The 22,471-nt window shown below is 37.0% G+C and overlaps 2 protein-coding genes across 23 annotated transcripts in view; one reads left to right on the top strand and one right to left on the bottom strand.

The window, feature by feature from the left end:
• LOC149610716 (uncharacterized) overlaps nt 1–22,471 on the bottom strand; it is a 97,385-nt gene that overhangs the window by 59,491 nt on the left and 15,423 nt on the right. The window lies entirely within an intron of this gene.
• Nucleotides 7,157–9,145, top strand: LOC149610717 (uncharacterized). 3 transcript variants are annotated; one of them, XM_089858894.1, is made up of 3 exons: nt 7,157–7,363; nt 7,489–7,595; nt 7,684–9,145. In XM_089858894.1, the coding sequence occupies exon 3, from the start codon at nt 7,690–7,692 to the stop codon at nt 9,019–9,021; it is 1,332 nt and encodes a 443-aa protein (XP_089715020.1). In that variant the 5' UTR covers nt 7,157–7,363; nt 7,489–7,595; nt 7,684–7,689; the 3' UTR covers nt 9,022–9,145. The 3 variants fall into 3 exon arrangements, with proteins under 3 accessions (XP_089715020.1, XP_089715021.1, XP_089715023.1); XM_089858895.1 differs by having other exon boundaries at nt 7,489–7,613; XM_089858897.1 differs by having other exon boundaries at nt 7,183–7,238; nt 7,555–9,145.

Here is a 22,471-nt window from a genome sequence, read left to right as displayed (position 1 = left end):
ACAACGACGCGAGAATTGACTACACTCGGTTTTGCAGTCCATCATTCTTTTTTGTCTCTACTAAGCCTTTGACAGCGACTCACCAGGCGTCGCTTTACGAGAATCTATTATGTTTCACCTGCCTTACAAGCTCTCAATAACCCGCTCGGCTCGGCTCGAGTCGAAAAAACGGCGACTCGGCTCAACTCGAGCTGTGTCTTGGCTGGGCTCGATTATTTTCCCACGCTATATTTCATGTAAAAATACAACGGAACGCTATTGGTGGAGAGAAGAAGGACTAAATGGAAAGCACTATTTCAGTGACTAAGCTCGCGAGTCATAGTGGCTCGATACCTATCGGCTCGGCTCGGCTCAACCTTAAAAAAGCTCGCTCGTTAATTAATCGAGCCGCCAAAGTGTCGGCTCGGCTCGGCTCTCTCGTCACGAGACCGAGCTGGCTCGAGCTGGTGAACAGTCCTAATCTATCCTTTGGTCGATGTTGCGCGTGCAACCTGCGTGATCGAGTGGGCTGTGGCTTGACAAAGTATTAACCAAATACAAGCCTCACATACTGAAATACTATAAGTTAATTTCCAGGATTTACCTTCCCACTCCTTTACATAACCCTAACGAAATTAAGTACTTATTAAAAATAATTAAAAAAAGACCCGACTGGAATTCAAACTGATGAATCCTTGATGAAAGATCTGGCGGGGACCAGGCAAGGAAATAAGACTAGTTTACTGGTCAAAAAAGTTTATTAATAGCTTGGACCAGTTTTTTTATTCAAAACGTGAGACTCACTGGTCCCAATGAATAGTTTTTTAATTCTTAATTTTATTAAAGTTCATATAGGGACTACTATAATTATTTTAATTTTAACATAAACTTCGACTCCACTCCAGAAGTCCAGCTGTGCATTTTTGTATACACCCCTATGCCCCTAGGTTGAGATTCGAGAGAGCCCAGAGAGATTTTTTCTTGAAGGAGAGAGGAATGGAGTAGTAAACCTCATACCTATAGCGTTGCCTCTGTACCCCCACTTACGGCACCGTAATCCTCCCAGCATCCTCAGCGGTTAGGTAGGGTCGTACCGGACGAAATTGTAAAGGACGCTCCCTCTATCTTAAAAATTGTAACTAGTTCTCATACAAATAATATGGCGCTACGCGGCAGCACTTAGCAATCGCCTACCGAAGGCCAAGAGGAGAAAGAGAGGGAAGTACAAACGCGCTTTATAAAATCAGCGGAAAAATTGGAAAATAGGGGGGGGGGGGGTTAGAAAAAACAATTTTCGGTACGTTTAGTTTTAGGACGCACATCCTTTGCGCATGGGGATTGACCTCCTCGCCTTATCTCTGTCATCCCCTACGTCAACTATGCGCGAAAGAAAGCGCCGCGGTGTACCGTATATTTACCCCCGTTTTCACGGTATAGTCCCATTGGACCGAAACCGCCTTTTGGTTTTATATGGAGAATATATTTAATTTTCCAGCCCAATGGCGGGTTTCTGCTGAATGGGAATTTATTTGAAAGAATTAGTTAATTAAATGTCTGTGAGGATTTCGAATCACCGCAGCAGCATGGTAGAATATCAGGCTCTTAATTCAGAGGCTCGGGTTCAAACCCAGAGAAGGAAATTGTAAGTTCGGTTAGGTTAGGTTAGGTTATTATCCTATGAATTAGCTGCCACCTTTTCCAAAACATTCTCCTACCTATTAGCTGCAACTTTTTCCAAAATATTCTCCCAATAGTTAGCTGCCACCTTTTCCTAAACATTCTCCTACCAGGAGTTCATAATAACCCGAAGTACGAAACTGGTTAAAAAGCCCGTAACAACAAAGTTTCGCCATAAAGCTCAGCGGATTCATACACCGCTTAACTCCCAAAGAAATAGTTACCTCATTTTTTAGCGCCCACGCGCATTAACTTACACACTTCCGGTTTAGCACTATTTTTATCTTGCGATTTTGGGAGCGAAAATGGCTCACGTCTGCTTCTGTCGGAACGGTGTAAATTAAGCCTTGGCTAAGAAGTTGGCTTTTAGAAGTTTTAGTCGGGGTTTCTAGTTTTCTACAAAACATTTAAACGATCGTCAATGATGTTTCGTTGTGATATGTGTGAGTGAGAATTCCGTGGTTAAATTAAAACGGTTAGGACAAATTTATTCCCAGTATCATTAATATAAGAATTGCAACGTGTTTCTACGTCCACCATATCGCCATTTTTCTTTTCGACGGAGATCCCAGCCAACGGAAGTTTTGTAGCGAAAACCAAGGAGCATAGATACCACTACGATATACTGTAAGGTTGTATGTCCATAAACAGGCTAATCCTTTCTATGCGCAACGACAAAATCTTGTTGTTCGCGATTTTTACCATTAGCTCTATGGCCAGTTTCATACTTCCCCCCCGAAGGGGGGTTATTATGAACTCCTGCTCCTACTAATTAGCTGCCACCTTTTCCAAAATATTCTCCTAATAGTTAGCTGCCACCTTTTCCAAAACAATGGTTCCAATAATTCGTTGCCACCTTTTCCAAAATATTCTCCTATTTATTAGCTGCCACCTTCTCCAAAACATTCTCCTACTAATTAGCTGCCACCTTTTCCAAAATATTCTCCTAATAGTTAGCTGCCACCTTTTCCAAAACAATGGTTCTAATAATTCGTGCCACCTTTTCCAAAACAATGCTTCCAATAATTCGTTGCCACCTTTTCCAAAATAGTCTCCTATTAATTAGTTGCCACCTTTTCCTAAATATTCTCCTATTAACTAGCAGCCACCTTTTCCAAAAAATTCTCCTACTAATTAGCTGCCACCTTTTCCAAAATATTCTCCTAATAGCTAGCTGCTACCTTTTCCTAAACATTCTCCTACTAATTAGCTGCCACCTTTTCCAAAACAATCACTCTTAAAATTAAATTTTGCTTTTTAAACATCAATATATATACAACGAAAACTGTAGGGTAAAAAAAATTCCCTAAAAAAAGTGAAAACGTTTGCTTTTTAGATTTTGATATATATTTTCCCAAAACCGCACATTTGGGCTGTTTTCGGTTGAATGGGAAACGCGTTCGGTCGAATGGGACACAAGGGTTTTCACCACGCATGGATCACGGCTGCCTATACTGATGCTCCCTCCGTCTTTCCAAGGATGATGGGGGAGGATACGAAATAAGTGGCTTTTCTCGTTCCCCACCCGTAACAAGTGACTCCCACAGTTGGGAGGTAAGAGGGATAGAAAATGGGGGTGCCATCCTGGTAAAAGATATCACGTGACCAATTGTCAAACACTTTATGTCTCCCTCTCTCCGCGGCTACAGAAAATAAATTTTCAAAATATTTCGGCGTAGTTCATCAACATGTCCCAAGGCGGGCGTATTCGGTGTTGGGATTTTACGGTTTACCGTTCTAGCTACCTCTCTCGTCTAGCTCTTTTCATTGACGTCATACGTGGGCGCCAAAGAATACGCGAGCTGTCTTATATGAGATATAAAGTTTGTATGTCCGGAAAAAGGAGAACGACGTTAAAGGCCTTCATATACATGTAAACATGAAGGTCTTTTTGCATTCAAAATTGCTATATTTAATAATGTTCACCGTTATTTAGGATAATTATAATGTACCCATAATAGACCTACATTTAAAATGAAAAGACCAAGTATTTTGTAACAAATTTTATTTCAAGTAGTAACTTTTTACATTTTCATTTTATCATCGTCAGCTTTGAAAGGTGATGGCAATAATTCATTCTTATAATAGTTCGTAGATTTGTAAAACCTTACATTAAATTAAAAGTTCATGGCGTAAATAATATTTACCTTTCAAAAAGAATTTAGCAAGTAGTCCACTTAGCCTTGCGTAACCGTATCGTTACCGTTTTAAGTTCGTAAATCATCCGAAATAGGGCGCCCATTACTTAAGTCCGAAAGCGTCGTTTAAGAAACGCTATCAGATGGCGTTCTGTACGTATTTGGATAAGTGACGTTACGTTAACGGTACGGTTTCACAAGGCTTAGTGGACTACTTGCTATAATCGATCTCGCCCTAAACCGTGAAAGTTAGGTATACAGACCTTGAACATGTCCCACCGTTTGACGGTAGATTTCTGTCGTATTTATTCTTAATTATACGGGATAGTATTTGATTCCTTGTCCATGGGTAATTTTAGACGAATAATAATTCTTAAATCCTCTATAAACGCAATATTTTCCCATTTTTTTTAATTTTTAAAATAATCGTAGTTAAAAAATGTACTTTCCTCGTGTAATTTTAAAGACTTAATATTCAACGAACGTTAAGGCCTAACCACCTAAAACTCCGAGAGAGACTGGTGTTTTTCGAGTTTTGGCTCTAAATGGCGCCATCTAGCATTTCTTTCACGCGAAGTTTTCGAAATTTTCGTTCAAATTTTTCCAGGCTGCGATCCCCACTTTTTCAGCCCACCCCATCCTCCCGTTGTGGGAGACTCGCATCACGGCTCTGGTACAAGCGCGCCTCTCATTTCGTATCCTCCCCATCATCCTTGGTCTTTCTCTCCTCTTTGCAGTAGGTAGGCGCGTGCGCGAGGTACACTGGGAGTGATGCGGTGCCGCAGGTCACCCATCATCATTTCCAATCCATCTCACCTCCCTTATGCCTGATTTTTTTAGAATACGTCGTTTACCAGGCAAATTCCAAGGGGGCTGCCATTGCGTCTTAGTAGTTTTTGAAACCGCCATCTAGCGTCGAAGTAAAGCGTAAAATTCGGTATTTTTGTCTCTTTAAACGTCGGTGTTTAAAGCCATCTAGCGTTCAAAAGCAGGAAGTTCAAAACCATCGTCTGAAATCCTTTGGCGCGGTGAATCCGGTTATTTGAACATATTTTTTAATTCTCATTGGTAATTAGTATGTTTTGAAAAATAAAAGTGGCAAGTTGGGGTAGAACATGTTCCGTTCTTGGCTGTAAAAGTAGTGATAGGGATTTAAGGGAGTGGAGATCGCGCGTTTGCAAACTTCATTCGGGGCCTGACAAAGGGTTAACTCTGTGTCATAAAGATTGTTGTTGTCCGCGGCCATTTTTAAAATACGGAATAAAATCAAAGTACAGAATTCGCTCACTAGATGGCGCTTATCAAAAACTACTAACATTTAAGAAGTGGGAGGTAACCTCGTACATCGCGTATACGGCCACGGCGGCTAGGCCTAGGTCTAGAAGTTCTGTGGGAGTTTAGGGAGCGGGTACTCGGGAGACGTCACACACACGAATGACTGCCAGCATAGCCCACTCGATCACGCGCTCCACGACGCAAGCAATATAGCGCGAGCAACTTGCGTCAGGGCTCTACATAAGGCACTAGTCAAGGCATTTGACTACTAAAAAAATGCCTTGACTACTAAAATAAATCGAAATCTGGGGGCTCACTAGTCAACTTGACTAGTAAAAAATGTCCCAAATATTCGTAAACCATGCGTCTCACTAGTCAGTGACTACTAAAACAAATTAGGATAGGGGGGCTCACTAGTCAGGCTGACTACTAAAAAAATATCCTTATGTCGAGCCCTGATCCCTGCTCGCATTCTTTATAAATGATAACACTACATTAAAGTATTTGCTTGTTTCCTCCCCTGTTTTTGAAGTTTGAAGGGTTAATTTCGTCTGCTCCGCGTTCTGTTGTAAAAACGGGTTTTTAGCATAGATGGGCACTATCATATCATTTGATAGTTTTACCACTTGATACGATAGAAAACTAAATCTGCCCCTATCAAAGTATCAATTTTGATAGTTATTTTCGAGAAAAATTTGAATTATAATGATCGATTGAGTTTGATAGCTTAGAAAGTGCACTCGAAGTTGATATGATTCATTGATTCGTTGAAATCTTCTAGAGAAAAATATCGATTCTCAACGTGATCTGGCTACTAACCCCATCTTTTAGAAATCATAAAAAATGATAGGCATTATTCCTTGAGAAATAAATTGATTCTTTTAGTGAGTTTATTTGGCGACATCTGTTTTCTGATTTCATTTTAAAAAATTATGTGCTAATATTTGATAGGCAATTTTGATAGTTATGAAAATTTCTGGAAAGATAAGTCGTTTTTTGAATGATATCGAAGTTTTTAATATATTTGAACGTTAGCAAGTGTAGGTTTATTCTATAAGAAGATTCTGTACTTGGTGGTCGTTATAACCCTCTCAAACAAATAAATAAAAATAAAATAAACGATGGTTCAACAGTTCAAACTGTGAAGACGGAGCTTCTTGTATATAGAAGCTCCGTGCTGTCACTGATGTGAACGACTACTCGAGGAGGAAGAACGATTCCACGAAATCATCCAAACGTAGAATTAGATAAATTAAAGTGTAGATTTTCTGATTTTTATTACCCACAGTTTTAATTGCAATTTTTGCCTTTAATTATTATTAGTTAACCGTTTATAGTAGATGGTTTAGATTAAATCAAGGGCGAATAATTTGAAAAAGTTTGGATAGTAGCTTTTGAACTATAGACAGTTAAAAGTCAAACTTGAGAAATGAGATTATGGAAATTATATGAATATTTGAAAATATTAGAAATTCTACAAAATCAGGAAATATCAGGAATCGATTAAACAGAGTAAAAGTAGGTAGAGCCCAAATCAGTTTGATCGAAAACAATGAAATTTAAAGTCCGGAAATTAAATAATCGATTAATTTAGTCGTTCCTAAAGATTTCAATTTGATTTGATAGGCAAAAAATCTATCTAACAATGAGAGCCAATCTAACATATTGAAGGAAGATTTGATAGTTTCACCATCTATGATTTGTTGAGAGGGAAAAAATCTATCTAACAAATAATGCCCGTCTAAAATATAGCTAGAAGAATTGATAGTTTCGCCAAATATGATAGTTTGAGAGGAAAAATATCTATCTAACCAGCAGTGTCAGTCTAAAATATAGTCAGAAGAGTTGATAGTTTCGCTATCTATGATAGTTTGAGAGGAAAAATATCTATCTAACCAGCAATGTCAGTCTAAAATATAGTCAGAAGAGTTGATAGTTCCGCCATCTATGATAGTTTGAGAGGAAAAAAATCTATCTAAGAAGGAGTTCCACTCTAAAATATAGCCAGAAGAATTGATAGTTTCGCCATCTATGATAGTTTGATAGGAAAAAAATCTATCTAAGGAGGAGTGCCCAACTCTGGTTTTTAGAGGAAAAGTACTTTGAAAATTGAAACTGCATGGAAGTTGGAAGCGTATTAAAACGTTATCTTAGAACTTAAAATTTAAGGTAATATCGATTATTTGAATATTAATTTTTAAATAGGTACCTCATTCGCGAAGACTGGAAATTCCTCTTTGGCTGTCAGGGCTGATTACCTAATTAATTGGACCCCTCCTTTTCGCAATCTTATGGTAAGCTGGATAGATTACTCAAATTAGAATGTTGGGCTATTTCCTTTTGGGTAGGATTAGCCAACATACCTCATTCAATTTACGTGAATATTAAGTGTTATCGTGAGATGTTTATGTTATTTTAGCTTTATTGACAATCTCGCTCAATATCTACTGTTCAACAATGATGTAAAATTTGCCACCCGATTCAGATTTCGATCTAAAAGACCTTTGGATGTTCATGTGAAAACCTGTATGCCCATAAAATCAAGTATCTTTCCTTTCAAGTATTTACATTGAGCTCTTAAGCGTTGCTATTGAATGACTTTTTGGTTCATTAGGGAAATATGAAGTTCAAGTGTGAACAGTGCGGTTTCCAGACAGGGAGAATCTCAGTCTTTAAGAATCATCAAGTAATTCACAGCGACGAGCGTCCATTCAAATGCAATATTTGCGAATATCGTGCCCGAAGGCGGGGTGATTTGAAGCACCATGTTGCGACTTACAGTGATGAGCGTCCATTCAAATGTCATATTTGTGAATATCGTGCCCAAACTAGCTGCAATTTAAAGAAACATGTCGTGACTCACAGTGAAAATCGTCCATTCAAATGCGATATTTGCGAATATCGTGCCCGAAGGCGGGGTGATTTGAAGGACCATGTCGCGACTCACAATGACGAGCGTCCATTCAAATGCGATGTTTGCGATTACCGTACCCGGAAACGCAATGATTTGAAGATACACAATGTGACTCACAGTGACGAGCGTCCCTTTAAGTGTAATTTTTGTGATTTCGCAGCCAAATTAAAGACAATACTAAGAAAGCACATTGCTAAACTCCATCCATCAAAATCAGGAATTGAACGAAAAATTCCAAAAAGTATTTCGTCAAAACGGGAAAACCAATACAATCAGTCGCCAAGCAAGCGGAAACGTGCTTCTGCGAAAGATAATGCTAGAAAACCCGATAAGGCAGACGTGGCATCGAAATTATCAGATTCCAACAAAGTTCAATCTGAAAGTAGATCAAATGATGTTGCAGAATTTGTGTTCCCATTAAAACAAAAGGCAGACGACAAACGAAGAAGTTCGCAGCTAGAACGAAGTGGGCCAAATACAAACCACGATTCTCCTAATGAAATTCCTCAGCCAAAAGAATTGGAAATTCATTCTGAATCCGATCCCGATGAACCCAGAAACGCAACCGAGTCTAATTCTACTCTTTCAGAATCTGTCGGTTCCAACTTCAAACAAGGGATTTCATTATTGGGCGAATTTAATACCATATGTCCAACCATAACCTCTGAAAAAATTAAGAAAGAACCCGAACCTTTATCGAACGATAATTTTAGTTCTGAATTTGACTTAAATTGTGTCAAATTGGAAAACGAAGCTGCAACGCCTTTTCCATCAAACGAAGTGATATATGACCCAGACGCATCGAGGCTGAATTCCAATGTGAAATGGGAAGAATCAATTGATCACCTGAAGAATGAGTTTGGTTTTCATAACAATGACGCTGTTGACCAAGACACTCAGTTTACCAACAAACGATGTTCTATTATTTTGACAAGATTGGGAGATTCGGGGAATTATCATGGATGCTATCACATCAGAGTGAAAGATCCGCCTTATCTTTACGAGGCTGTTAAAGTTAATTTAAACTCCGTAATTTAATTCCATTTTGATCTACTTTAGCGTGATTAAAGAGTCAAATGCCGGTTTTCCAATTGAGTAATCGTCACAATTACAGTGATCTCATATTATTTAACAATCTGCATGTGTTCCCTACCTTATTTTTTTCAAATAAGGTTACTCGATTTGATGAGTTGCCTTGCTTTTAGAATCAATATTGTAAGAAAAGGCTGCATAACAGCTTATTTCTTTTCTTTATCAAATTAATTTTCATGTTTATTGGCTTTGATTGAGATGGAACATAGTAAGTTAAAACCTTGCGTTTTAAGGGCGTTGACGTTTCTTTATAAAACAGTGTATCTTAGTAAAACAGCATAGGTCGAGATTCGCCTAAAAATTATAACAAAAAATAAAACTCCATTCTTAATAAAGTTTTCGTCAACTTTAAAGATGGGTCATTCATTTATTTACCTTATTCATAGCATAAATATATTTTTCATAGGAAATGTGATATATATATTTTTACTGTAGTTGTTTTGTAACAGCGGTGAACATTTGGCTACTAGAGAAATAATTTCCCAAGTTATTTCAACTTATTTCTATGGGAATATTATCAGTTTTTCGTCAAAAGATGTGATTAATTTTATGGAAATGAAAACAACCTTCAGCAACTTCATTTTTATAAATCAAAGTATCGAAAATTGTATCCACATATAATTTTGTTCTTTGTAAGTAATTCAAATCAGTAAGCGCAATAGCTTTCTTTCATATGTGACGTAGATGGTCTAATTAAATCGTCACGCGCTTAGCTTTGGCAGTGGGCGGCCATGTTTGGTACAGCTTTGGTTCTATGGGCAAATAGCATGGGTGACGTCACACTAAGGCCTCTGATGGATACCTCTATACGAAAACCTTTGTCCAATCATAGAACCATATTTTACATTGAAGAAAATAGTAACCCAGGTCTTTCATCATAAAACAATACATGAACATGATTAAATATTTTAATCGTGTTAGAAAAATCTTTTTCAACTGCGTAGAATTTTTTTTTTCTTTTTTTTCCAGAACCCCCAGATTTCAATCAAAGAAAGTAATTTAATTATAGCTGAAAAATACCTACTGATAGTGACATAAAAGGCTAGCCATAATAAAATTATCCTGCGTCTATGATTTTAATAACTCAAACCACTTTAATCAGTACACACCAAACGGGCGGACGCGGGAGTTTTACCAGGTGGTTATACGAGGTTCATGGCAGGGTGAGAAATAAGGCGGTGGCACTGGGCAAATGACCAGTTTAAATTTAACTTAACCCCCCCCCCCAAGAAAGTCTAAAGTACGAAGAGGGAAATTGCAGTGCAACCTTTCTTTCATAGTCGTGACATTAGAAATGTAGCATTTCGATATACGAAATTAAATGTATGAACTCGTGCAACACCCTGGTTTGGCATCCACTATTAAATATTTACATTTTCCTTTCGAATTATGTCAAAGTTCGCTTGGTCTTTTCAAATATTCTATATTGATCTCTCAACACGTACCCCCTTCAAAATAATTAATTTCATGATAAAATGTTTTCGGAAAATGTAATTGTTCCTGAAAAAGCGTAGATATGTAATTTTTTCAATTAATTTAGAGGGAATAGATCGATTAACAGTAAAATCAGTTGATTGAATTTAATATTGATTAAGGATTAAATGGATAAAAATAACTAAAAAAATTGCAATATCTGAACTTCAGCCAATTGATAAACCTCACACATATCGTTTGTTTTTTCGGCCTTGGTCCAAACCAGACGTTTTTTTATAATTCTAGAGGGCCGGTTCTTATCTAGAGGGCCGGTAGGCCCTTCTAGATAAGAACCCACACCCTCCCGTAATGGTAAAGAAATAATTCATAGATTTTAGGCTTAGCGTCCCATAGAAAAAGCATGGGATTTTTGGTGTTCCACTCCATCTAATAACTCAGAAACTACTGCGAAGTTAAGGTTCGGAACACTTTTGAATTATCAAGCAACTATGGAATGTTGAACTTCTGAAGTTTGATTAAGAACAATTAAGTCTAAGTATTTTATTTTAATTAATTTATAAATCATGGTAAAACCGTTACATATATTACACTGTTTGCATAGTATTATGTTCTGCGTCCAACGGGTTTGTGGCGAATAGGATAACGCTTCTGCCTACGGAGCAGAAGATTGCAGGTTCGAGCCCTGGTAAGCTCGGTGTTTATTTTTACAGATCTTTTAGACATCATAAAAGAAATAATCCTATAAATACAATGTTTTTTTTGTTGTTACAAATACGGGCATGTGGCGTAATGGATAACGCGTTTGCATTCGAGGCAAAACATTGCAGGTTCGAGTCTTGGAATGCTCGTTGTCAATGTTTGATGAAGATTCTTAGTATATAGAAGGGAAAATTCTTAAATAACAAACTTTCAATGAAATGTGAGCGTGCTGGCGCATGATTTTGAAATAACGTTTTTTGAAACCTATAGAAAATGGTTAACTAAACTTTACACTGAGAGATGTGCCTTTGCTAATCTATTGCTGTAAAGTTTTGTTGTGAAAAAAGTGCACACCCTTGGTTGCGAAACCTTGGGTCTAACTCTGAAAATTCTTTTCACGTGGTAATGTTAAGCTCCGTAGAAATTAACATTAAGAGTTAGGATTGAGTGTAAATAGAAAATCCCTGACGCGATTTTCTAAATTATGGGTCAGTTAAACATTTTATTGGACAAAGTTTAGTGTGCTGTTTTTATTTCCGGCCCAGGTCAGGATAGGTGAAACTATCTCAGGGCCGTAAATAAGCACAGGACACTGGACATTGTCCAATAAATATTGAAAATGTTCCATAATTTTTATTTAAAATTAATGGGGTCACCGGACGGTTGACCAGTAAATTTTTCCGAAGTTTTGATGGCTTGACCATTGATAAAGGATGCGCGTGAAAAACATTCGTCGCTCTATAGGATGTGCAACTCCCTATACTAAAAAGTAGACAAGTAGATACTAGCGCCACCTGGCAACCAGTGCTGGAAAGCATCGCGTGAAAAATAAAATTTAATTAATACAAATTAAGGCTGAAGGAACAGATATTATATAAAAAGGCTTCGTTTGCCCAAGCCTTAAAAACAAAACGATAAGAGTTTTTCCAGTTGACTGAAGCGTGGATATTATTTTTTTCTATTGAGTTTTAAAGACAATCTCTATTTTTACTACTCTTTAGAATTTAATTCAATCACCTGATTTTACTGCTAATGGATTAGTTTCCTATAAATTAATTGAAATAAAAAATTACTTATCTCAGATTTTTCAACATCAATTCCATTTTCCTGAAACATTTTATCGTGCAGCTATTATTTTGAGGGATAACGTGTAAATTTAATCAAATTGACACTTTCTTTTTTAATTACCGGGAATTTTAATTTCAAAAGGTTTTAAACACATCAAGTTTTCATAATGTTGTCAACTAAACAGCAATGAACCAACACTTCTAAAATCTTCCCCACAAGTACTGATATACACAGTTCAATAATTGTCACTGTGCTTAAAGAAACGGACCCCTTTATCAAATATAAGAAAGGTGATAACAGCCCCCTTTTGTTTTCGAAAAGACCGCATATAATACATTATTAATGAGAGTATTATTTGAAAGTTAAAGTACGTTCTCCCTTGAAAAGGGAACATTTCAGGAAAATGGAATTGTTGAAAAATCTGAGATGAGTAATTTTTTATTTCAATTAATTTATAGGAAACTAATCCATTAGCAGTAAAATCAGGTGATTGAATTAAATTCTAAAGTGTAGTAAAATAGAGATAGAGTCTTTAAAACTCAATAGAAAAAAAATAATATCCACGCTTCAGGCAACTGGAAAAACTCTTATCGTTTTGTTTTTAAGGCTTGGGCAAACGAAGCCTTTTTATATAATATAATATGTTCTCGTAATAACTTAACTTATTCATGTCAAATAATTAAGGCGAACAAATACAAAATGAGCTTTAATTTTTCAGGGTGGAACAAGGTAAGAAGAACACTTATTTCGATTAAACTTTCGCTTTACTACTCCTAAAATGAGGCCCGTCATTATGATTTGTGACTTTAAATGCAGCGTCGTATTTCTGACATTTATCATACATTCAGAATAAATGTTCTCTATACGTGTTGTTACACCCTGTAAGAGTTTTAAACTTCAATTTGAATTCGAGTCATAAACGTCCTAGATTTTAAGGCCGGGAAACGGCGAGAAGGGTTCTTGTCAAACTGAAAACCGTGCATCGAACTAACAATGGGCGACCGTGCTTCAAACTTATTAGGGGTTCTTGTCAAACTGAAAGCCGTGCAAAGCGGTTCTTGTCAAACTGAAGATAAACAATGGACAGTCTCTTAAATTTTGTTTCCCCGACTTTTTGCATCCCCCATTTAAGAGACTGTCCATTGTTTATCTTCAGTTTGACAAGAACCGCTTTGCACGGCTTTCAGTTTGACAAGAAACCCTAAAAAGTTTGAAGCACGGTCGCCCATTGTTAGTTCGATGCACGGTTTTCAGTTTGACAAGAACCCTTCTCGCCGTTTCCCGGCCTTTTAGCTCTTTGTTCCAAAACGTCGCATTTATACCCGTTTTTGTTGTAAAATTTCTAATCATAACAAATGTTTGAACTACTAAAATAAAACCAAATTTCTCATATCGATTAAACTTAATTTCAAATTGGAATAAATAAAATAATTTCTAATTTCTGGCCCTTTGAGGGTTTGAAAAAGTGTCACCAAGGATTGTGTATAAATGCAGTTTTTAAGGACTGCGAAGCAAAACTCCTTTTTGTATAATATCTGTCACTTTTTGGGGAGAAACGTTATTTAGGAAAAATTGGTACTGGAATTGTCAAGCTCAGTCGTCCTTTTTTTAACAATAATTATATAGTATTTCACTAAATCGTAACTTACATTTGGAATGGTCGGAAAGTACAATACACTGTATTAAAAAATTTTATGCAAAATATTCGATGAAACCACGTTGGTTAAAGTAGCTGATAATTACAAGAATATTATAAAATTTCTCCATCTATTGCATTGTGATCATTTAACCTTAGGCTTAGAAAGACAAAAATAGGCCCAAAAGGTTTTAAAAAATCACGTGAACTTAATTAGAGAATCAAAATGGTGAAATTAAGCGCGAGATTTGAATTGAAACTTTTATTGAAATGCAGCGCGTGCTGGCGCGTGATGCTAGCGCGTGGTTTAAAAATAACTTTTTTAAAACCTATACAAAAATGTTTAGAGATACTATACCTTTTCAGCCTTTGCTAGTGCTGTACTGTTAGGTTGTGAAAAAAGTGTACCCCCTTGGTCGCGTAACCTTGGGTCTAAAAATTTATCCACCTCGTAACTCCATAGAGTTTAACATTATGATTTCGGACTGAGTATAAATAGAAAATCCCTCACCGGATTATCTTAACAACAGAAAAATGCACATTTTGTTTTTTAATTTGTAAAAATTACAAATTAAAAATGCTTCTTTAAATTCAAAGTGTGGAATGAAATAATTTTCATCGAAAATTTTAAATGTATACAACTGAAAGACTAAAACCAAAACTACAAAACATAACTTCATTAATAACCTAATTAATTATTGATGAAAAAGGAATAGGCAATGACTGAAGGAAACTTTAATGATAAATAAATGTTAAAAGAAAAAAGCATATTTTGTAGCATGGACCCAATCTAGTTACAAAAGTAACTAACTTCATTAATAACCTAATTAATTATTAATGAAAAGGAATAGGCAATGACTGAAGGAAACTTTAATGATAAATAAATGTTAAAAGAAAAAAGCATATTTTGTAGCATGGACCCAATCTAGTTACAAAAGTAACAAAACATAACTTCATTAATAACCTAATTAATTATTAATGAAAAGGAATAGGCCATGACTGAAGGAAACTTTAATGATAAAAAAATGTAAAAAGAAAAACACATATTTTGTAGCATGGACCCAATCTAGTTACAAAACATAACATCATTAATAACCTAATTAATTATTAATGAAGAGGAATAATATGACTGAAGGAAACAAACTTTAATGATAAAAAAATATAAAAAGAAAAACACATATTTTGTAGCATGGACCCAATCTAGTTACAAAACATAACATCATTAATAACCTAATTAATTATTTCTGAAAAGGAATAATATGACTGAAGAAAACTTTAATGATAAAAAAATGTAAAAAGAAAAAACATATTTTTTAGCATGGACCCAATCTAGTTCAGGTTTAACACTTGCATTATAGTTTAAAAAGTTGGGTATAAAATATTATCTTCATGTTGTACGGTCCATTGTAGCCAAGCGTCAAGTAAAGCTTTCTGTTCCGAGCTTAGTCCACCAAAATTTTCAGGATCTGCTGTAGCAGCGTCGGCATTACATTCAAATGGCTCGGATTGCGTTTCAACATTTTTGGAAGGAATATTTTCCACATCATGGCTACTTGATGATTCAATATTTAGCCCCAGTTCTGGCATCTTCTTCTTGATGACGCGTGAAGGTGAGGCGTTAGGGTTATTTGATGTCAGTCCAGGCATCATCTTCTTGATGACGTGTGAAGGCGAGGCGTTAGGGTTATTTGATGTCAGTCCAGGCATCTTCTTCTTGATGACGCGTGAAGGCGAGGCGTTAGGGTTATTTGATGTCAGTCCAGGCATCTTCTTCTTGATGACGCGTGAAGGTGAGGTGTTGGGGTTATTTGATGTCAGTCCAGGCATCTTCTTCTTGATGACGCGTGAAGGCGAGGCGTTAGGGTTATTTGATGTCAGTCCAGGGATCTTCTTCTTGATGACGCGTGAAGGCGAGGCGTTAGGGTTATTTGATGTCAGTCCAGGCATCTTCTTCTTGATGACGCGTGAAGGTGAGGTGTTAGGGTTATTTGATGTCAGTCCAGGCATCTTCTTCTTGATGACGCGTGAAGGCGAGGCGTTAGGGTTATTTGATGTTAATCCAGGTGTCTTCTTCTTGATGACGCGTGAAGGCGAGGCGTTAGGGTTATCTGATGTCAGTCTAGACATCTTTTTCCTGATGACGCGTGGAGGCACCGTTTTAGGGGTATTGGATGCCAGTTCGGGGATATTTGATGCCGGTTCGGGGATATTGGATGCCGGTTCGGGGATATTGGATGCCGATGCTTGACTTGAATTACCATTATTCAATGAGCAGTTTATTAAAGTTTTGCAGGGTTCATTGGGCAATGGGTGTAATATAACCATGCATTTTTTAATCTGCAGTAACTTATTTTTGAATGTACCTTTGTATGCAATTTCTTTCAGCTTTAATGGCCTGATTATAACAGAGCAAGGCTTGATATTGTATTTATTTTCCATTAATGTTTTAGGATCCAACGAGGCAGCTTTTATAGGAGATAATTTAACAATAGAGCTTTTCACTTCAACACTACGTTTTTGCGGAACAACTCGGTTTGGTGTCAAATTTTCACGTTTCATAACTTTACGCCTTTTCACACGCTTAACGGCACACCTAATTTCACGTTTCATGTTTAAACTTGGAAAATTACGATTAAAATAATGTAACTCAGTTATTTTACACGAATAAAAATAAAGAATTGGTTGGATTGTTCACAATTCAGACCCTTAATCTTTGCCAACACACTGATAACTTTAAATGTCAATAAAATTAATGTTTCTAATTTAATTTTACATTATTGCTCGTGAAAACACAATAACACATCCCTTCCTGCCGAACTTAGCTTAACTTGAACCGTCAAAATTTGAAAAACACAAATAAATGCAGACGACACTTACTATTATAAAAAATAACTAGGATAAATAATTTATGGAGTAGAAATGATAGATTCATAACTTCTTGTACGGTATATTATTGATAAATTTAAATTTAAAACACTCGTGATGTTTGTGAAATTTTGAAATTTACGGTACCATGTCGAGCCCTAATTTTTCTAGGCGAATTTCCCGATACAAGGTTCGATTTATTGTGAAATACTTCTTGTTAAACACCTAGACTTTCCACCCTCATGTCTCTAATCTGCCCGTAAAACAAGCTCCAATCAATGTGTCAATTATAGGAGAGCGGTAGCAGACTTAGAAATTAGGATAATTTTTAAACTAGTCCTTGGGACCAGTGACCCCCCTAGTGTCCTAAATAATAAACTGGTCTCCGGAGTGGTCCCAGCCTTTGTTCTCCTATAGATTTGCAATTAATAAACTGGTCCCGAGGACCAGTAACCCCCACTTTTTGTATTAAAAAACTAGTCCAAGCAAATGAAAATGGCCAAAAGTCGCGAGTCATCAGAGTTTCGCCGTAGTTGACCGTTTTATTGGCGTAGCTATACTGGGCCTGTTCAGTGTTCACTCTCTTAAAATAGGTCTTGTGTAAGTTGTGTTAATTCGCGGTTACGCGGTTACCGTCGTCTGCTATTGTGTATGTTAGAACTTCCTCGATTTGTGTTTGTAGTCAGGACAGAGTAGCTGGTAATGTTTTAAAAGGTATTTGAAGGTATAATATGGATTTTAGTAAGGTTATCGAAGCAATCGAAGAGCACATAAAACTAGATACGTTTAAAACAAATCTCGGTAATTTAGCTATAGCGCGAGCAGCTTGCGTCGTGATGCGCGGGATCAAGTGGGCTATGGTTAAACCAAGGAGCATAAATGTCTGAACTACTTTCAGTCGCGAGTTTGAAAGTCCATCAGTCACTAGTAGACTAAATAGTTATTGGCGAAACTTTGATGTCCGCGTTTTTTAACACAGGCTCTATAGCCATTGTCATACTTTCTCTCTCATCCACATTTGGTCCAAGCAATTAATAAACTGGTTTTGGACCAGTGGACGTGTGCTATTTCTAAGTCTGAACGGTAGCTCTCTTAGACAAGACTTCATACTGCCTTAAATGTATAAGGAAAGTTATTTGATTCGACGTAGCTTTTTTGTGTTCCACAGTCCTTAATATGTGGCCATAGCCCACTCGATCCGCGCTCGCGATCGCTGTGCTGCTCCTCGAGCAGCTTGCGTCGTGATGCGCGTGATCGAGTGAGCTATGATGTTGCTAAAAAAGAGATTCATTATTTCATCTAATTGTTTATTTTATAAAGGATTAGAGCTAATCAAGCTAGATTACTCATCACAGGTAATTAAGCTAGATTACAGATCACTGATAATTAAGCTAGATTACCGATCACTGGTAATTAAGCTAGATTACCCATCACAGGTAATTAAGCTAGATTACCGATCACTGGAAATTAAGCTAAATTACCGATCACTGGTAATTAAGCTAGATTTATACCGAACACTGGTAATTAAGCTAGATTTATACCGAACACTGGTAATTAAGCTAGATTTATACCGAACACTGGTAATTAAGCTAGATCAACGAACACTGGTAATTAAGCTAGATCAACGAACACTGGTAATTAAGCTAGATTACCCATCACAGGTAATTAAGCTAGATTAGCCATCACAGGTAATTAAGCTAGATTACCCATCACAGGTAATTAAGCTAGATTACCCATCACAGGTAATTAAGCTATATTACCCATCACAGGTAATTAAGCTAGATAGGTATGACATGTTTCGGTGCATAACTATATGACATGTGTCGGTGCACAACTTTAAGACATGTGTCGGTGCACAACTCTGTGACATGTGTTGGTGCACATTACTAAGATATGTGTTGCTACACAACCCTAAGATATTTTTTGTTACACAACTCTAAAATATTTGTTGTTACACAACTCTACGACATGTGTTGGTGCACAACTCTACGACATGTGTTGGTGCACAACTCTATGACATCTGTTGGTGCAAAACTCTATGACATCTGTTGATGCAAAACTCTATGACATCTGTTGGTGCACATGTCTACGGAATTTGTTAGTTAACAAGTTAAAGGAATCTGTTTGTAAACAGGTCTGCGGAATCATGTTTGTCCACAGGTCTATGACACATGTTTGTCCACAGGTCTATGACACATGTTTGTCCACAAGTCTGTAGAATATTCTTGTGCACATTTCTATGACACATGTTTGTTCACTAGTCTGTAGAATATTCTTGTGCACAGGTCTATGACACATGTTTTCTCACAAGTCTATAGAATCTTTTATTGCACAGGTGTATGACACATGTTTGTTCACAAGTCTGTAGAATATTCTTGTGCACAGGTCTATGACACATGTTTGTTCACAAGTCTATGACACATGTTTGTTCACAAGTCTGTAGAATCTTTTTGTGCACAGGTCTATGACTTATGACAGTGCATACGTACGACATTCGATTGAGCATAGGTCTATGACTTATGACAGTGCATACGTACGACATTCGATTGAGCATAAGTCTATGGCCTTTGTTTGCGCACTAGTTTATGACTTTTGTTTGTGCTTAAATCCATGGCATCTGTTTGTGAACGTGTCTATGACACCTTTTTTGCACAAATCAATGAAAGCTGTTTTTGCACTAGTCTATGGAACCTGAACACAGGTCTACGGAATATTTTTATGCAAATGAGTATAAGTTTTATTGAGTATTGTGGTATGGAATGTTTTTATGCAAATGGCTATGCAATTTTATTGAGCATTGTGGTGTGGAATGTTTTTGTGCATATTGATATGGAATGTTTTTGTGCGTAAGTCCTTGAATATTTTTCTGCACAGGTCTTTGGAATATTATCTGCACGGGTCCTTGGAATATTTTTCCGCACAGGTCCTTGGAATATTTTTCGCACAGGTCCTTGGAATATTTTTCTGCATAAGTCTATGACATAGCAACTGTTTGTGCACAAGGCAATGGCTTCTGTATGTACACGGTATACGGACTAAATACCCCCAAGACAAAAGACCCCCAGTCATAATCCCCCCATTTTTGAAAACGTACAAAATCCCACCCTCTCTCATGACAAAATCCCCCGGTCATAATCCCCCGACAGTGTATAATAAAAAGGTCGTAAAAAATACAATATCAAAATTATCTAAAACACTAGAGGCCTCGGCGATCTGGCGGCATAGTGAAGAATCGGGGTATTTTGGCCCCTTAGCTTTGGCTTGGTCTTCTCTTTTCTGGTTCTTGGGAGGGCTGGGGATTGAATATTACGGCGGACTGAAACACCGCAATATTGTTGTAACATTCCAAAGTGTCAACTGGTATTGATTAAGTTAAAGTTTTTGTTGGCGAAATAATTTAGTTTTATTTTCTTGAACTCAAGTTTATTTTGTTGCTCCGCTTTTGCAGGAGAGTGACCAGTTAGGTCCTACCGAGAGTACAGTTTTTTGGTATTCTGATTTTTGAAAAAAGGTAAAAATTCTCTCTCTCCCTCGCCCGCTCACCTCTTAGCCTTTTGTTAATCCTTCTACAAGGTGGCCCTTTGGGTACTTTTCCTCTCTTTTGGGTTTTTCTATTTACGAAGTAGAGGTGAGCTGGCCAGAGAGACCGTTTTTCCGAAACATCCAAAGTTAAAAACACTTTTACAGAAAAAAAAAGATTGTTTACATTGATAAAACATGGATACAGGTTTTGAAGAAAACATGGAAAGTTTTAGCTTATATACAATGGAATAGAAAAGATTACAAGTTTACAAGATTACTTTAAATTTTATAGATGAGAAATTATTTTAGGTAAATTTAATTTTACATAACAAGCTTAATTGGTTAATGACGCTTAGTTATTTTACACTCCCCCAAGTAATATTTTACAAATTTTAATTTTAGAGTATTACTTAATCGTTTAGTTATCATCCACTTCTAGGTTACATAAGTGTTTGATTGAGCGTCTAATTGTACCACTTGGGATTTTAATTATGCAAGAGCGGTCAATATCGTCTCTTCCTTTAATAATCTCAGTAATGCGGCCCATTTTCCACATATGACGTCATTTTCTTTAAATACTTTTGAATTTTTAGTGGGATCAGCGTAGCGTGCGGACCTTAGACCCATTATGTATTAGTGGCGAAACCGATTCCAAAATTTGCTAACTAATGTGTCCCTATATTTTAATCGTTTAGTTAATTCCACTCGCGATGTGGTTACATTTTTAGACTGTGATTTAAAGGGGGTAATGACGTAATTCTACGTCCTATTAGAATTTCAGCCGGCGACAGAGGGGAAGGCTCACCTATGTCATGGTAAACATAGGTGTTTGGACGCGAGTTAATTATTGCTTCCGTTTCTGAGATGGCTGTTTCCATTTCAGGGTAAGTGAGGGAAGATCTTCCTGCGTTATTTTTTAACGCGGTTTTTGTGGATTTACCAAGATCTCCAACCACCCCCCATACCAGGCAGCTCTTTCAATGATGTATTTCCATATGATACAATGCCTTGGCTTCCGAAAAATTCCCTTAAAATGTCCAGATTAAGATGTTGCCATATAAATTTTAAAACCGGCATCAGCCCGTTTGAAAGTCTTTGCGTTGTCACTATAAATAGTATTAGGAAAGCCCTACGTGCTATTATGCGTCGGAACGCTAACATGATATCATCCGTGCTTAGCGATGGTATCAACTCCTAATGTATTGCTCTTGTGACAGCGCAGGTTGTTAAGCATATATATGCTTTTCTAGTCCCATAATTTTCTTCGATTAGTAGGGGACCCGCAAAATCAATCCCAATTACGGAAAATGGAGGGCATTCATTGACAGGGTCATGGGGCGGGGGAGCTGTTGGTGTGTGACCGAACTTAGCACTATGTTTTTTACATGTCAAGCATTGCTTGACTATTGTGCGCGCTAACTGTTTTCCAGCTGGAAACCAATACCTTTCACGTAGTTCGGTTATGGTGTCGTTTATACCACCGTGTTTTACTTGAAGATGGCTTCTAGCCATGAGTAATTTAGCTAGCGTTTCACTTTTACTTAAAAGGATAGGGTGTTTTTCCCTATAGCTCGTATTGGCTTCTTCTAAACGCCCACCCACGCATAAAAGTTCGTTTTTATTAAGAGCAGGTTTTAGTGATAGGATCTTAGAATAGAGATTTGTTCTCCATTTTTTAGGGTGTTTACTTCCGTAGAATATATTTTTCTTTGTATATTATTTCGGCAGATTTCATTTCTTCGGCAGTTAGGGGCCAGTAATTTTTCCTAACCCTCTTGTTATTTTAACGAATCTCAACACGTAAATTGTAATTCTTAAGTTTTTGTTTAATGAGTTGTGCCTAGCTAGATCGATTACATTATAAATGCCTGTTTTTTCAGTTGCATTGAGAGCTAATGACGTAATTTTTCGTCGCTCATGGACCACTGTTTCTAAATCTATATTGGGGTTTACTTGTGGAGATTTAGGCCAATTTTCTTCATTTTCTTTTAACCATGAGGGACCATGAAACCAGAGCTCGCAACTCTCTAAATCCATCCCTTTTATTCCCCTAGTGGGCAAATCGGCTGGGTTAGATGTTCCAGGACAATGAAACCATGTCTTTGGGTGTGTCAATTTTTGAATCTCAGTAGCGCGATTAGCAATATATGGCTTCCAAACTTTTGGGGTTCG

This window comes from Phalangium opilio, unplaced genomic scaffold, assembly GCF_054372755.1.
Source record: "Phalangium opilio isolate 3A_F unplaced genomic scaffold, DU_Popi_V2 ptg000329l_1, whole genome shotgun sequence".
Classification (NCBI taxonomy): Eukaryota; Metazoa; Arthropoda; class Arachnida; order Opiliones; family Phalangiidae; genus Phalangium; species Phalangium opilio.
Note: the sequence above shows the minus strand (reverse complement) of the source record. Positions and strands in the feature narration are given on the sequence as shown.

Coding starts and splice junctions, on each gene's coding strand:
- LOC149610717 (XM_089858894.1), top strand. CDS start 7,690: ATGAAGTTCAAGTGTGAACAGTGCGGTTTCCAGACAGGGAGAATCTCA.